We start from the raw sequence: 15997 nt of genomic DNA on the forward strand, positions 1-15997 counted from the left end.
GCTGTTCTGGTGACTCAGAAAAACAATGTGATTGATGATTTTTCTGTTATCATTTAAAAACTTACTTCGAAAATATTCTTTAAAGTTAGCCCTATTCTCTTTTTTTCCCTTAATTTTTACATTTCAGTTACAGGAAACCAAGGTCATTTTTTTTGCTTTCCGAAACAGAGTTGGTTCAGATCATGAAGAGTGATTTCTGTGATTCTGTGGGCCAGCAGTCAGAAGCCCCATACTAGAACTGTTTGAAGGCCATCTTTACTATAGCTCCAGCAATGAATGTCACAATGGAAAAAATTTATCACTTTTACAGAATTTATGAGCACAAGTATGGCAAAAAGGCATGTTCAGTGGGAATTGGTATCATAGGGTGAGCTCCCAAAGAGGATGGTATAGAAGGAATTCTGGCTTAGCTTTAAATAAATAGCCTGTATTTTCATTTAGGAGATGAGCACATAAATATATATAACCATCCACAAATTGCTGAATTTGATCAAGCTTCAGATTTCCTCCCTAATGCTATACAATATGATAGGATCCATTAGTGCATTGTGTATTACTTTTTTTTCCCACTTTTATTTGTCAGAGCACAAGCAGGGGAGTGGCAGGCAGAGGCAGAGGGAGACTGATGTGGTTCTGGATTCCAGGATCCTAGGATCATGTCCTGAGCTGAAGAAAAACACTTAACTGACTGAACCATCCCAGTGTCCCGATGGTGTATTACTTTGTAGCAAATCAAAACTTAATGACTCAAAACTCAAAATGTTGCTAAAAACAATAATCACTTAATAGGTCATTTTTTTTCTCTGGGTATGGATTTCTGGAGCAGTTTGGCTGGACAGCTCTCTTCAGGCTGGGGCGGCAATTATTGAAGGCTTGACTGGAGCTAGATGATTTACCTCCAGGGTGACTCACTCATATGACTGCCAAGTTGATGATGGCTGTTGGCCGGAGGTCCCAGTTCTTCCCCATGTAGACCTCTTCACAGGGCTACCTGATTGAACTCTTATATGAAGCCTGACTTCACCCAGCGTTCATGATCTAAGCATGCAAGGCAGAAGAAGCAATGCCTTTTATGATCTACTTAAAAGTTAGATGAACTCAATTCTGACATATTCTACAGGTCACACAGAACAGTCTGTTTCACTGTGGGAATAAACTACATAAGTGCATTGATATCAGAAGGAAAGATTTCACTGGGGCCATCTTGAAAGCTAGCTGTTGCTAATGCCTGCAAGTGCTTTGTAAACTGGATAATGCTTTACAGATGCTGAATGGCATTTTATACATACAGTGACCTACTGAACCGAGACTTTTACCTAAATAACTGCCTTTTTTACCATACTTAAAATGTCCCCACATAGGAATTTACTTAGCAGCATAGTATAATGCAGTGATTATCAATTCATATGCCATGATACACTTTAGAACTTCTAGCCTCACAAGTGTACCATGACATTTAGCTCACTATTTCGCTTATTCCTGCTACAAGTGAAGTTAGTTTACTGTTAAAGTGATAACTTTTGGAAGCAACTTCGAACTGAGTTCTATGATACCATGTATCATTAGGTATATTTTGACGCAAGAGATAAATGGTAAAAGGATGGCGTTTTGTGTAATGTATGAGAATTTTGCCTACGAATGTAACAGAACTCAATAAAAACCCAGTGACAAAGAGCTGGAAGGTGACCAGTAATAGTTATGTGATAGCTAAGGAACAGAACTGTCAGACAGTTTTCTAAGGGTTTTGGAAATGTAAAACATTTCAGCCTTGCAGCAACCCAATGAGTAGTCCTATTACAAATGAGGAAACTAGGAATAAAAACGTTAAATATTTTGCCCAAGTAATAAATCTAGTGACTGAATACTTGTGAGGCTAGTATTCAAAAGCAAGTAGTCTAGATCTAGAGCAAGAATTCAATCTTTACTCTGTATTACCTTGACTAAACTATGGACCTTAGTATTCTGCTGCCTTCTTCACCGCAAATGAATATTGTTATCTCTTAGAAACATGAAATGCTTCAGCTCAAAACCTTAGAATTACCAGTTTTTTTCTCCACAACCCATATGCAGTCTGTCAGCAAATCCTATTGGCTAGAAGCCAAATCTTACATAGCTATCTGGATAACTGCAACAATTCTTTCACTGACTTTCCTTTTTTTGCTCTTTTTGCTCTTTCCGTTGGAAAGTATGGATCTTTGTCTTTTTCCCTGCCGATTTCTCAGTCTGCAACAGAGCCAGGCACATAGTAAGTGCTCAATATACATTTGATAATTCAGTGAGTTATGTGTGTAACGTGTTAATATGCATGAAAACTTATGAGAATCAAAGTTGAGTACTGCTCAAAATTAACACTTAATTGAGCACTTACAATGTCTTAACTTTCTGGGTGTTTTTTTTAGTCGTCACAACCAGTTACGATGTAGCTTATTATTACCATTTTATAGAGTAGAAAACTGACGGCCAGAATTCTGTTCCACGGCACGGAATTCTTCAGTTGACTTGGATTTTGTTTCCCGGGGAGTCCTTCACAAAGGACTGAACTGAGAAAGCGTTTTGATCAGCCCTGAAGAACTGGGCTCTCTTCTAAGTAGCCGGCGATTGCGAGCTAAGCGTCCAGAGCAACCATCGCGACGGACGCCCTTGAGCAAGAACCAGACAGCGAGATCAGGGATTAGGTCAAGTCTTCCACACTCACACACACCTATTAAATCCCGAACTCAGAACATTATATCAGAACGCTGACCTGTCCCCCGTACTGAAGGGAATATCTATGTTAAAACGGTAACAGGGTGACATAGTCAACTGCTAACACACACCGCTTCCGACACCAACAGACTACGGCGTGACAGGGCAGGGACGGCGCAGAAAAACCAACGAACTCCGCCCCGCGCAGCTTCCGTAGGGCGGGCTCTAGCCGGACTTACTCGGCAGCACCCAAGCCCAAACCGGAAGTGGGGCGGAGCTAATAAAGCGCCGGCTCTCACTCAACGGAAGTGGCTGTTGGAGGTATTTAGGTAGCTTTAAATTCCTGGTGTCGTGCAAGCTCGCCCCTTTCAGTTGGAGCCGAGTTTCGTGCGACGAATGGCGGTGGACGTGAAGTCGCGAGCAAAGCGTTATGAGAAACTGGACTTCCTCGGGGAGGGACAGGTGAGGCTCTCGGATGGGATTCGCAGGGCTCTGAACGGAGAACGCCAGGCCGCCTCACACCCTCACAGATTTTCTGGTGGGGTTGAGAGGACTGACCTGGCTACTCCTTTATTGGACGAGACTGCCCAGACGCACCTGCTGCCCCTGTGTGTACCCTGGAGGGGAGCCCCTAAGCGGCTCTGTCCTTTCTGAAGGATAGACTGGAACGGGAAGTGGCCTGCCTCACCACGTACCACGCCGCCGCGAATCCGCTCCAAGAACTCCGAGGTCTTTGCTTCTCCAGATCTGAAGAAGTAAAAAGGCAAACACAAAAAAAAACTCCCACAAACTTAGATTATTTCTGTTTTTCTCTCTAGTTTGCCACGGTTTACAAGGCCAGAGACAAGAACACCAACCAAATTGTCGCCATTAAGAAAGTGAGTTACTGTCTGTTATTTTTCCTTCAGTCTCTGAAGATACCTGTATGTAGGAGCTGATGCCTGGGCTTTGTACGACTCTTGACCGTGCTCTGCTAATGAGATATTTATGTCATTTTCAGAGAAAACGGAGTTTATTAATGTCTTGTGTTCTAGGATGGAACTCGGGTTGATTTAGTTTTGTTGTTCCATTAATTAGAATGGAAATGAAGAGGAAGCTGTATATTATGTTTGCTTTATAACTTCAGACATAGGCAAGGGGAGCAAGTACCCATCTGCTGGTTCCTCAGAGCTGTTTAATGCCGTGATCTTCCCAGGTCACGGTTTCTGCCACACCTGCATTCGTCATGTGTATCCTCTGCATTTTCTGTGTACAGATTTTCCTTGAAAGGCTTTAATGAGCATTAATATCGATGTGCCTTTTAAAAAAATGAATTTAGTAACTTTTTTACTTGCATTCATTCACGAAACTAGGGTCGTATGTAGCTAATTTTTTTACAAGTCAGGCATCTTCATTTACTTTCTTTTCATTTAGCCCTCCATATAGGCATATGAAGTAGGGAAAATATCCTTATTTTACCCTTGAGATACCTGAGACTAAGAGAGATTGAGTAATTGTCAAAATGACACAGATACTAATGGCTAAAACTAGCATTTAAATCCAGGTGTTTCGCTGCCAGGTTGCTTGTTCTTTCCTGTGCTACTGAAGCCAGCAATCCTTTCAGAGGTTTTTGTCGTACCTCAAGGTCTCTTGGTGGGGTAGGTGACCTCCACCTCCTCCTTTTATTTATTTATTTATTTATAAAAGATTTTATTTCTTTATTTATTTGTCAGAGAAAGCAGGGACAGAGAGTGCACACAGGGAAGCAGCATGCAGCGGGGGAAGCAGGCTCCTCCAGGAGCAGGGAGCCCCACTTGGGGATCCATTCTAGGACCCTGGGATAACGACCTGAATTGAAGGCAGAGGCTTAACCTAGTGAGCCACCCACGTGTCCTTACCTCCTTATTGTTCCTGTTGCTATTTGAATTTGTTTTCTCCTTCAAAATTCCTAACTCCTTTGAAGCCTCATTTTAGACATTATCTAGTCTTTCTGCTATAAAGTTTTACACTTGTTTATTTACTAACACGTTTAATTTTACAAAAAATAAATTTTCTGTATTTTTTCACCTATTGTATCTTGGAATTTTAAACTGTGTTTAGAGGGATAGGGTGCTTGGGTGGCTCAGTGGGTTAAGCATCTGCCTTCCACTTGGGTCATTGTCTCAGGTTCCTGGGATCAAGCCTTACATCTGGCTCCCTGCTCAGTAGAGAGCCTGCTTCCCCCTCTCTCTCTGCCTGCTGCTCAGCCTACTAGTGATCTCTCTTTGTCAAATAATAAAATCTTTAAAATTAAAAAAAAGTATGTTTAGAGGTAAGTGGAATATTTCTTTTGAAATTTATAAAAAATAAATTATCATTGGTGTCTTTTTAAAAAGATCATAATTTATGATTCCCCATTTATTTAACCAATCCTCTATTGGTGGCCTTCGAGATTATTTCTCTCAATGCTTGGCTGGCTGCCCATCCACCCCCACATATGTAAATATTCTTTTACAGTTTGTCTTTCTGAATCAACATTAATTTTTTTATTTTTAATTTTTTTTTTAAGATTTTATTTATTTATTTGACAGAGAGAGATCACAAGTAGACAGAGAGAGAGGAGGAAGCAGGGTCCCCGCTGAGCAGAGAGCCTGATTCGAGGCTCCATCCCAACACCCCGGGATCCTGATGTGAGCCCAAGGCAGAGGCTTTAACCCACTGAGCCACCCAGGTGCCCCTCAACATTATTTTTTTTTTAAGATTTTATTTATTTATTTGACAGATCACAAGTAGGCAGAGCAGCAGGCAGAGAAGGGGGAAGCATGCTCCCCACTGAGCAGAGAGCCTGTCGTGGGGCTCCATCCCAGGACCCTGAGATCATGACCAGAACCGAAGGCAGAGGTTCAATCCACTGAGCCACCCAGGCGCCCCCTGAATCAGCATTATTGCTGAAATCTTCTACATGGATACATGTAGATACGGTTTAGTTCTGATCATTGGTGATTAGATTCCATCATATAATTACACTTAAATTTGCCTGTCAAAATCTTGTTGATGTACACTTAGGCTATTTTGTTGTTATTTTTTATGTTTTCCCTTAATATAGTCCTACAGAGATGCCTATTCATGTCAGTTTCTTTAGAGAATATATCCATATTTGAAACCATCTGTGAATTGTTGCTGTTTTAGGGCATATACAGCATCACCCTCACCACATATTGTCAGATTGCTCTTCAAAGTGGTTGGACCAGTTTAACCTCCCTCCACATTCTTACCATGTTTGTATTGTCAGATTTTACAACATTTTTCAATTACCTGGATCAAAATTGGTATATGATTGTTTCAATTAATATTCCTCTGAATACCAGTTAGATTGATCATCTTTTCTTAGATTTATTGGCTTTTTAGACTTTTTTTCTATGTTTTTCTGTTAGGGTGCTTAAATTTTTTTCTTCCTATGGATTAGTGGAATTCTTTATTATATTCTGAACGTTAATCCTTTGTCAGAAATAGGGACACCTGGGTGGCTCAGTTGGTTAAGCAGCTGCCTTCGGCTCGGGTCATGGTCCCAGCGTCCTGGGATCGAGTCCCACATCGGGCTCCTTGCTTGTCAGGGAGCCTGCTTCTCCCTCTGCCTCCGCCTGCCATTCTGTCTGCCTGTGCTCGCTCTCTCTCCCTCTCTCTCTCTGACAAATAAATAAATAAAATATTAAAAAAAAAAAAAAAAGAAATTTGCAGTGCAGGTGTCCTCGCCTACTCTTTGGCTAGACTTTGTTTATATATGGTGTCTTCTGGGGCACAGAAATTTATAGTTGTGTTTGGGTTGAGTTTATCCATTTTTTTTTTCTTTATGGGTTTCCTTTTTATCTGCTTGCCTACCTCCAGGTTATTAAGGGTTCTATTTTCTAAAAATTTTAAAGCATTGCTGTTCACATTTAGGTCTTTATTTTATCTGGAATTAATTTTTCTATTTTGTGTAATAGGGTGATCCGGTATTTTTTTCCTTGCCGTCCCAGCATTACAGATCGTCTGTCCTTTTCCTGGTGGGTTGTAATGCCAAGTTTTGCCTTCAGTTGTAATCTGAGTTCCAGTGTATACTTGGATCCATTTCAGGGCACACTATTTTTTTTTTCCATTGGTTGATTTTTTTTTTCCATCCCTGCTCAGATGCTATAGTGTATTTAATTACTACTGTCTTTCAAAACCCTTGAAATCTGATAAGTTAAACATACCTGTTTTTCTTCAAAATTATCTTGGCTACTTTATCTGCCACTTGGGAAATTTCAAACAATCAAGAGAATTCTATATGAACTAGGTATTACATACTGCTATGGCATTATTATTAATTTTGTTAAGTATGAAAATGGCAGGGCACCTGGGTGGCTCAGTTGGTTAAGCAACTGCCTTCGGCTCAGGTCATGATCCTGGAGTCCCGGCATCGAGTCCCGCATGGGGCTCTCAGCTCCACAGGGAGTCTGCCTCTCCCCTCTCATGCTGTCTCTCACTGTCTCTCTCACAAATAAATTTAAATTAAAAAAAAAACAATTAAAAAAAAAAGTATGGGCGCCTAGGTGGCTCAGTGGGTTAAGCCTCTGCCTTCAGCTCAGGTCATGATCTCAGGGTCCTGGGATCGAGGCCCGCATTGGGCTCTCTGCTCAGGGGGGAGCCTGCTTCCCCCTCCCCCTCTGCTTGCCTCTCTGCCTACTTGTGATCTCTTTCTCTGTGTCAAATAAAGTCTTAAAAAAAAAAAGTATGAAGATGGCATATTGAATATGTAAGAAAATGTCCATGTTTTAGAGATGCCTACTTAAGTACATGGGGATGAAATGACATGAAATCTGAGGTTTGTTATAAAACATTTTATTCAGCAGAAAGGGGAGGATGAATAATGAAGTAAGTGGGGTAAAATATTGATAGTTGTTTAATCTGGGTAATGAAGTAGATGGCTTCCTGAAACCAATGTATTTTTATTGTGTTTACAAAATGTAAAAATTTTTTTAATTGTTCTTAGATCCTTTTCCATGTAAAGTTTAGAATCAGTTTGTCAGTATTCTTTAAAAAATGCTGTTGAGCTTTAGATTCGATTGCATTGAACTTAAAGAAAATTGACATATATATGATTACGGAGTCTTGCTATCCATGAGTGTGTTTATTTTGGTCTCATTTTAAGCATGTTTTTATATCATTTTATTACGTAGTTTTGGAAAGCTTTGCACATCTTTTGTTAGATTTATTGCTGAGTGCCCTATATTTTTTAGTGCTGTAGTAGTTTACCTTTAAGTAAATAGTTGTGTTTGTAGTATACAGTTGGAAGATATATATATTTATACATTTATATCTTTTAATCTATTTTTTATCATTACCAAGAGTCTTATTTTTTAAATTTTATTTCTAGCATACCTAACATGATGTGTTACATTGGTTTCCGGTGTACAATACAGTAATTCAGCAAGTCTATATATTAGTGCTCATCATGATGTGTAGTCTTAATCCTCTTCAGCTATTTCCCCCAACCTCCCCCCACCTCCCCTCTGATAGCCACCTGTTCTCTCTAGTTAATGGTTTCTTGGTTGTCTCTTTCTTCTTTGTTAGTTTGTTTCGTTTCTTAATTCCCACATATGAATGAAATCATAGGGTATTGTCTTTCTCTTATTTCACTTAATGTTATACCCTCTAGATCCATCCATGTTGTCGCAAATGGCAAGATTTCGTTCTTTTTTGTGGCTGAGTAATACTCTATTTTAATATTCTGTTTGCTTTTGTTAATAATGCTGCAGTAAACATAGAGGTGCATATAGCTTTTGAATTAGTGTTTTTGTATTCTTTGGGTAAATGCCCAGTAGGGCAATTACTGAATCATATGGTAATTATATTTTTAGTTTTTGAGGAACCTCCATACTGTTTTCCACAGTGGGTGCACCATTTTGCATTTAGCTGGGGGATATTTTTAAAGGTAGAATAGCTGTGTTTTTCCAGAAGTAATTGTTTTGGGCTTTTTTTTTTTTTTTTTACATGTAGTCATTGTATAAAGCAGTGAGTAAGAGACTGGTGTAAGCCTAAACCTATTAATGCAATTTTTTTTGCTTTTTTTGTTTTGTTATGTGTATTAATGGTAACAACAGTTTAACCATTTTTTTGTATCCATCATAATTTGTAATTTTTCTTCTTGGGAAAATGTGTTCCCTAAGAACATGTTATTGGACATATTAAACATGTTATTTTATGTTTGTATGTCATATATTTCCTCCCAAGTAGGCCAACTTGAAGTGATTTTTGTTGTTCTTGTTTATTAGTCAGTATGCCCTCAGTAACTTTTCCACATTTAATCTTGCAGAGATAAAGGAGACATTTATTTTCTTAATTCCATTACTTGAATGTAACTCAAAAACTTAAGGGGCAAGGCATGATAGGTACTTGGTCCTTTCTTATATTGTTAATTTTGCCTTTCAGATTCATGATTTCCCACTTGCTTCCTGCTTACTGGCCACATATAAGTTGCTACATATTTTGTTGTGGATAAGTTTCTGAAGTGTTTATATGTTATGCACATTTTTAATGTGTTTGGGTTTTTCCCCCCCTACCAGATTAAACTTGGACATAGATCAGAAGCTAAAGATGGTGAGTACTCAATATAATCTGACAGAACAGGACAAGGTTTTGTTCTCACTAAGGAAGTTAGCAACGTGTCAGTTTTGAGTGGTTTAGATAGGGTTATTGCAGGGTGCTAGAAGAGTAAACTCAGCATAGAGAATCAGGATAGAGACAGGATGTTTGTGATATCCACCATTTGGATATTAAGAGTCATATAACCAAGTCATCTGAGTAAATGTAAGGCACCAAGGTTATCAGTGGCTTGCTTGTCTTTCTGTCTTCATCATTCTTTAAGGTATTGTTGCAAGCACTTTTTTTTTTCCTCTGAACTGATCACTTTGAAAATTCAGGATACAACCTCACGGAAGTACGGAAAGCTCACACTGAGATAGATGAATGGAAGAAAACATGTTTTTACCTTTCCTCCATAGCTTTGTGTGCTAGCATGTTAAGTCTTATTTAGTCATCAAGAACTAGTTTTTATAAAAAGGACCCATCTTCTATTTAACAGATAGTACCAGATCTTATTTTTAATTTTGAGTTCTGTCCTTTGTATTGGGAATGATAATAGACACCACTATTTTGCTGTTAGCATCAAGAATCTGTTCCTAATATTCATAATGCAAGAAAGAGGAAGCTGTTGACTTATTTATTGCTTTAATGTTACACACTGTCACGTTGTTATTCTAGCAGTCTTCTCAAGGGATATGCTACAAAGTGAATACTTTTTTTCACCATTTATCATAGTGATTTTAAACTATTTTAAAAATAAAGTAATATAAAATAAAATCAGATGTCCAAAAACCTGTCAAAATGGCCCTTATTTTTCTATAGGATATTCACTGCTATTTCCTGAAAGACTAACCTATCCCAAAAAATATGTTTTTAAGATTTGAGATGTCAGAGTTATTTTTCACATTTTGCTTTGCCTTTTCATAGGTATAAATAGAACAGCCTTAAGAGAAATAAAATTATTACAGGAGCTAAGTCATCCAAATATAATTGGTGTGAGTATGATCTAAATTGTTTCTGGGATTTGGGACCCTGTCATTTCTGAATGTGGTAGTTGTTGATTAAAGGCTCAGCAAGATGAATTGCTTTAGGTGAACCTTGTAAAAAAGCTTAAAAATTTATCAGGCTGATAGATATTTTCTGTTCTAATTGATTCTATAGGCAGTGTCTTTGTTTTTAAAAAAATTTTAAGATTTTATTTTTTTTTTCTTTTTCCTTTTTTTAAAAATTTTATTTATTTATTTGACAGAGATCACAAGTAGGCAGAGAGGCAGGCAGAGAGAGAGGAGGAAGCAGGCTTCCCGCTGAGCAGAGAGCCCAGTGTGGGGCTCAATCCCAGGACCCTGGGATCATGACCTGAGCTGAAGGCAGAGGCTTTAACCCACTGAGCCACCCAGGCGCCCCTAAGATTTTATTTCTTTATTTTGACAGCATGAGAGAGAGAGAGAGAGCGCGCGCCACACTCAAAGCGTGAGCACAAACGAGGGGCGGGGGGCAGAGGGCAGAGGGAGAAGCACACTCCCCGCTAAGCCGGGAACTCCATCCCAGGATCCAAAGGCAGACACTTAACTGACTGAGCCACCCAGGCATCTCTAGGCATTGTCTTTAAAACTCTACAACTGATGGAATAAGTTTAATATGGGCATATGGCCTAATTTTGTGAAAAATCATTTTGAAGCCTCGAGAGCCCTAGCATATATAAGACCTTGAGTAAGCTCCCCTATAACTCAGTGCCATAACTCCACCTCCGAGAGTTGTAGTAAGACTAGTTCATTGACTGAATGCATGTGAAGTACCTGGATATAGAGCCTGGCATAGAGGGTGCATATAAGAAATGATAGCTACCACTTCTGTTTATAGGATTTTCTTAAATACTGAGCACAGAATTGCAGACTGAGGTGAAGTTTTCATTAATTTATTTCTTAATTATAACTCTCAAAATTTTGGAGGAAAGCTTAAGTATTTAGTGACTTTTTAAAAATACTAAGGTTTAGGCACAACTACTTGCTCAGTTGGTTAGGTGTCTGACTTTGGCTACGGTCACAATCTTTGAGTCCTGGGATTGAGCCCAGCATTAGGCTCCTGGCTCAGTGAGGAGTCAGCTTCTCTCTCTCCCTCCGCCCCTCCCCCTGCTTGTGCATACTCTCTGTCTCTCTCTCTCAAATAAATAAGATCTTTTAAAAAATACAAAGTTTAGTATTTTTGTGTCTCAAATTACTAATTCCTAGCAATATAAATGATCAATGACAAATTTAATAAGACAGATTTAGTTGGGAATTGTCAGCAGTCCAGATACTTATTTAAATTTTAAGAATTACTTTTGTTGGTATAATCTTTTCAAATATTATATGGAAAATCACATTTTTATTTACTTATTTATTTTTAAATTTTGCTTTGCAGCTCCTTGATGCTTTTGGACATAAATCTAATATTAGTCTTGTCTTTGATTTTATGGAAACTGATCTAGAGGTAAGATTAAGATTCCTAGAGGACTTTCTTTTCTCTTTTTATCAGAAGAGAACCTTATTTATTTCCTTTTTTCTTCTGAGTCATTTAGCCATATTCCCAGTGTTACATACAGAGATTTGGATTTCAGAGCATTTCTGTCTACCAAGTTCCCTATACCTTATTGACATTACTTTTAGAGAAATTAATATTAGGCCTTTGAGAATTTAGAGTTCCTTTTCCATATTATCACAGAATATCCTCCTTTTGAAACCCAAGTTTTTTATTTTACTTTTGAGAATATAAGATCTTGGGCTTTTCCTTAATACTAACTGAATCTCAGAAACTGACAATCCAGGGACGCCTGGGTGGCTCAGTGTGTGAAGCCTCTGCCTTCAATTCAGGTCATGGTCTCAGGGTCCTGGGATGGAACCCCGCATTGGGCTCTGCTCAGCAGGGAGCCTTCTTCCCCCCTCTCTCTCTGCCTGCCTCTCTGCCTCCTTATGATTTCTCTTTCTGTCAAATAAATAAATAAGATCTTTGAAAAAACAAAACAAAAACAAAAAGCTGACAATCCAGGGATGTTGAACAACTAAAATTCTCATACACTGGTGAGAATACAAAAAAACAGTTAAATACACAGCTAAAGAATGATCTGGCAATACCACTGCTAGATATTTGTGTAAGAGACACCAAAATATGTCTACACAGAAATCATTTGGTACACAGATGTCCAGCTTTATTCATTATTGCCGAAACTGGAAACAATCCAAATACCTTTTCTAGTGAATATATAAACAAACTGTGGTATAGCTGTAGAATGGAATGCTGTTTGGGGATAAAAAGTAATGAACTGTTCATACATATAAAGTATAGAGGAATCTCAGATGTATTATGCTAAATGAAAGAACTCAAGTTCAAAATGCTATATATTGCGTAATTCCACTTATATGATATTCTGGAAAAGGCAAAACTAAAGAAACAGATCAGGTCAGTGGTGGCCAGGGTTGGGAGTAGAGGAAAGTATTAGGTATAGAGGGGCCTGAGGCGATTAGGGTGGGGGTGGGAGTTAAAGAACTTTATCTTGATTTTGGTAGTGGTTACATAACTGGATGTCTTTGTTAAACACATGGAACTATGCACTGAAAAGGGCATATTTTGCTAACTCTGACTTCTTTTTTTTCTTTCTTTTTCTTTTTTCTTTTCTTTTTTGTAAATGGAATTATTCTCTTAACTTCTCTTACTGTTACTTCATTATTAGTATATAAAAATGCTACAGATTTCTGTATTTTGATTTTGGATCTTGCAACTTTACTGAATTCAGTGATCAGTTATAGTAGTTTTTTGGTGGAATATTTAGGGGTTTCTATATATAGTATGTCCTCTGTAAATAGTGTAAGTTTTACTTCTTGCCAATTTGGATACCTTTTTTTTTTTTAAAGATTTTATTTATTTGACAGAGAGAAGACACAAGCAGGGTGGGGCAGAGCAGCAGGCAAAGGGTGAGGGAGAAGCAGGCTCTCTGCAAAGCAGGGAGCCTGATGCAGGACTTGATCCTAGAATCCTGGGGTCATGACCTGAGCCGCCTGCCATCTGAGCCACCCAGGCGGCCCAGGATACCTTTTATCTAAATCTGATTTCTTAAAAAAGAAAATGGGAACTTTTAGCTAATATAACTTACAAATGTAGGAATAAACTCGCTTTAAGCACAGTTCTCAAATAATGCCATGGAAAACTCAGTCTTGCACTTTAGCTCGACTCTGTTTTCTTCTTTGTGGCCATTCTTCATGGGCTTAATTTCTCAGAGTAGTGACTTAGGCACCTCAAGTTTATATCCTTAAAAGTTTAATAATCTGTTAGGAAGGAAGGTGCTTTGTTCCCTTAGTTTCTAACAGAAGTAGTTGGCCTGTTGGATTAGCTTGGCTTAGATCACATGTCCATCCCTAAACCAGTCTTTTGGACAGCAGGCTTCATTGTGGTGGTTGGCTATGCATGGGTCATGTATCTACCTCTAGAGGACACTGGTAGTGGTCAGTTCTATTTTAACCAGGTGATATCCCAAAGGAATGCTGAATGCTGTTATCAGAAGGGGCTATACATCCTGGGGCAAGCAAAACAACAAATGTTCACTGTGTTAATGCCTTTTAAACAAAGAAGTAGGAAAGAATGCACCAGCAGAGATACTTGCCCTAATCACGTAACTGGAAATTCTCACAGTGCTTCCTAAGGAGAGTTAGGCAGTGTTTCTTCAGATTCTCCTATATGATGGATAAACTCATTTTATGTCTGTATGTGATTTTATATGGTGTGATTTATTTGGAATAATTGTATATATACACTGGGTTTACAGGTTATAATAAAGGATAATAGTCTTGTGTTGACACCATCACACATCAAAGCCTACATGTTGATGACTCTTCAAGGGTTAGAATATTTACATCAGCATTGGATTCTACATAGGGTAAGGTTTTTAACCAATATGATTGATTCTTTATGTTTTAGTCAAGTTTAATATAGTCAGTTATTACATAAATGGTCTAAATATGTGTATTTTAAAATAAAAATAGAGCCCGGCCATTTTTTTCCCATCTTTCTCTGGGTGTTCCCTTCAATTTTTCTACCAGGTGGTGACATGAAGACCATAAAATGCTACATAAAATTTAGAAATAGAAGAGACCCAGTTCTTCATTTTTTTCTTAGGTGAAAAGCTAAGTTGCTCTATCACCTGACCAAGGTTATATATATTTTTTCAAGGTCAGTAGCTAGTAACTGACAGAATATTAAAATCTACATGTTTTGGCTTTAAGTCCGGTGTTCTTTGTGCTATACCTATACTATTGTGACAAGGGGAAAAAAATACAGTGAATCTGGATTAAGTTCTACAACACTAAAATATTTTTAGAAAAAATATTTTTAGTAACTCTAAAATTCTGTGAAGTAATAAAGTGTCTGAAATGGTTGAGTCAATGTTAGAAACGTTCAGCTCTTGAAACAAGGCTGATAATATCAATAGGTAGATGTTCTTAGGCACTCTATTTAGATAAATAGCTAAGAATGGATGTAGTCCATGTAGTAATTCTCATACCTTTAACTTAGAATCCCTTTTAGGTTATTGCTAATATCTTTTTAGTATATATTTTGAAGAATTTGTTCCTCATCCTCTCTAAATGCATCATATTTTTATTTACTGAAATTCCTTTGTATTACTGTTATTAAATAAATAGCAGGAACTGTTTATTGAGTTCCTAGTCATTGCAGTAGCCTCTTTATAGAAAAACGCTAAATTTAATCCTCACAGCAACCCTCTGAGGTAGGTAAATTGAAGCTCAGTGACCCAAGGTCTTGATCCAAGGTCTCACCAAGTAATATAACCAGTCTTATTTAGCATTGGTAAGATTTTAAGTCAATGAAAAAAAGTACTGATTGTTGTTTAAATTTAAGGTTTTACCCTGTTTTTTGCCAAGTTTAAAGTTAAGCCAACTAAATGTAACATTATGGTATTCTCTACCACCTGCTGACATGTTTATTTAAAATCTCCATGATCCAGGATCTCAAACCAAACAACTTGTTATTAGATGAAAATGGAGTTCTAAAACTGGCAGATTTTGGCCTGGCCAAATCATTTGGGAGCCCCAATAGAGCTTATACACATCAGGTTGTAACCAGGTAAGAACTGGTTTAAAAAAAATTGAAAGTTTATATTGTGTAGGATTAGTTTTTTGTTTTGTTTTAAGATTTTATTTGAGAGAGCAACAGAGACAGCATAAACAGTGAGGAGGAGGCAAAGGGAGAGGGTGATGCAGATACCCTGCTGAGCAGGGAGCCCAATGTGGGGCTCAGTCCCAGGACCCTGAAATCATGACCTGAGCTGAAGGCAGACATATAACCAGCTGAGCCACCCAGGCGTCCGTGTTTGTTTTGTTTTTTTTTTTTTTTTTTTTTTTTTAAAGGAAGCTCTGTGTAGGCCTAACCTGGAGCTTGAAGTCAGGACCCTGAGAGCAAGAGTTATATGCTGTACCAACTGAGCCAGCCAGGCACCCCCTGAAGGAGTTTTTAAAAGGATAAGAAGGGGCACCTGGGTGGCTCAGTGGGTTAAAGCCTCTGCCTTTGGCTTGGGTCATGATCTCAGGGTCCTGGGATCGAGCCCCGCACCGGGCTCTCTGCTCAGCAGGGAGCCTGTTTCCCCCTCTCTCAGCCTACCTCTCTGCCTGCTTGTGATTTCTCTGTCAAATGAATAGATTAAATCTTAAAAAAAAAAAAAAAAAAAGGATAAGAAAATAGGAACTGGAGATAGTAAAAACAGATA

The 15997-nt window shown here is 38.3% G+C and overlaps 1 protein-coding gene across 6 annotated transcripts in view; it reads left to right on the forward strand.

The window, feature by feature from the left end:
- The first annotated feature begins 3004 nt into the window (after positions 1 to 3004).
- The window catches only part of CDK7 (cyclin dependent kinase 7), a 38484-nt gene continuing 25491 nt past the window's right edge, over positions 3005 to 15997 (forward strand). For 3 of the 6 annotated variants that reach the window (XM_047729156.1, XM_047729155.1, XM_047729159.1), the window contains exons 1-7: positions 3005 to 3147; positions 3504 to 3563; positions 9228 to 9261; positions 10174 to 10241; positions 11647 to 11715; positions 14042 to 14152; positions 15239 to 15357. In XM_047729156.1, the coding sequence (XP_047585112.1) occupies positions 3082 to 3147; positions 3504 to 3563; positions 9228 to 9261; positions 10174 to 10241; positions 11647 to 11715; positions 14042 to 14152; positions 15239 to 15357 (527 nt within the window). In that variant the 5' untranslated portion in view covers positions 3005 to 3081. The remainder of the gene's footprint in view (positions 3148 to 3503; positions 3564 to 9227; positions 9262 to 10173; positions 10242 to 11646; positions 11716 to 14041; positions 14153 to 15238; positions 15358 to 15997) is intronic. The other 3 variants (XM_047729157.1, XM_047729160.1, XM_047729158.1) reach the window with 3 other exon arrangements.

Source organism: Lutra lutra, chromosome 5 (genome assembly GCF_902655055.1).
Source record: "Lutra lutra chromosome 5, mLutLut1.2, whole genome shotgun sequence".
NCBI lineage: Eukaryota > Metazoa > Chordata > Mammalia > Carnivora > Mustelidae > Lutra > Lutra lutra.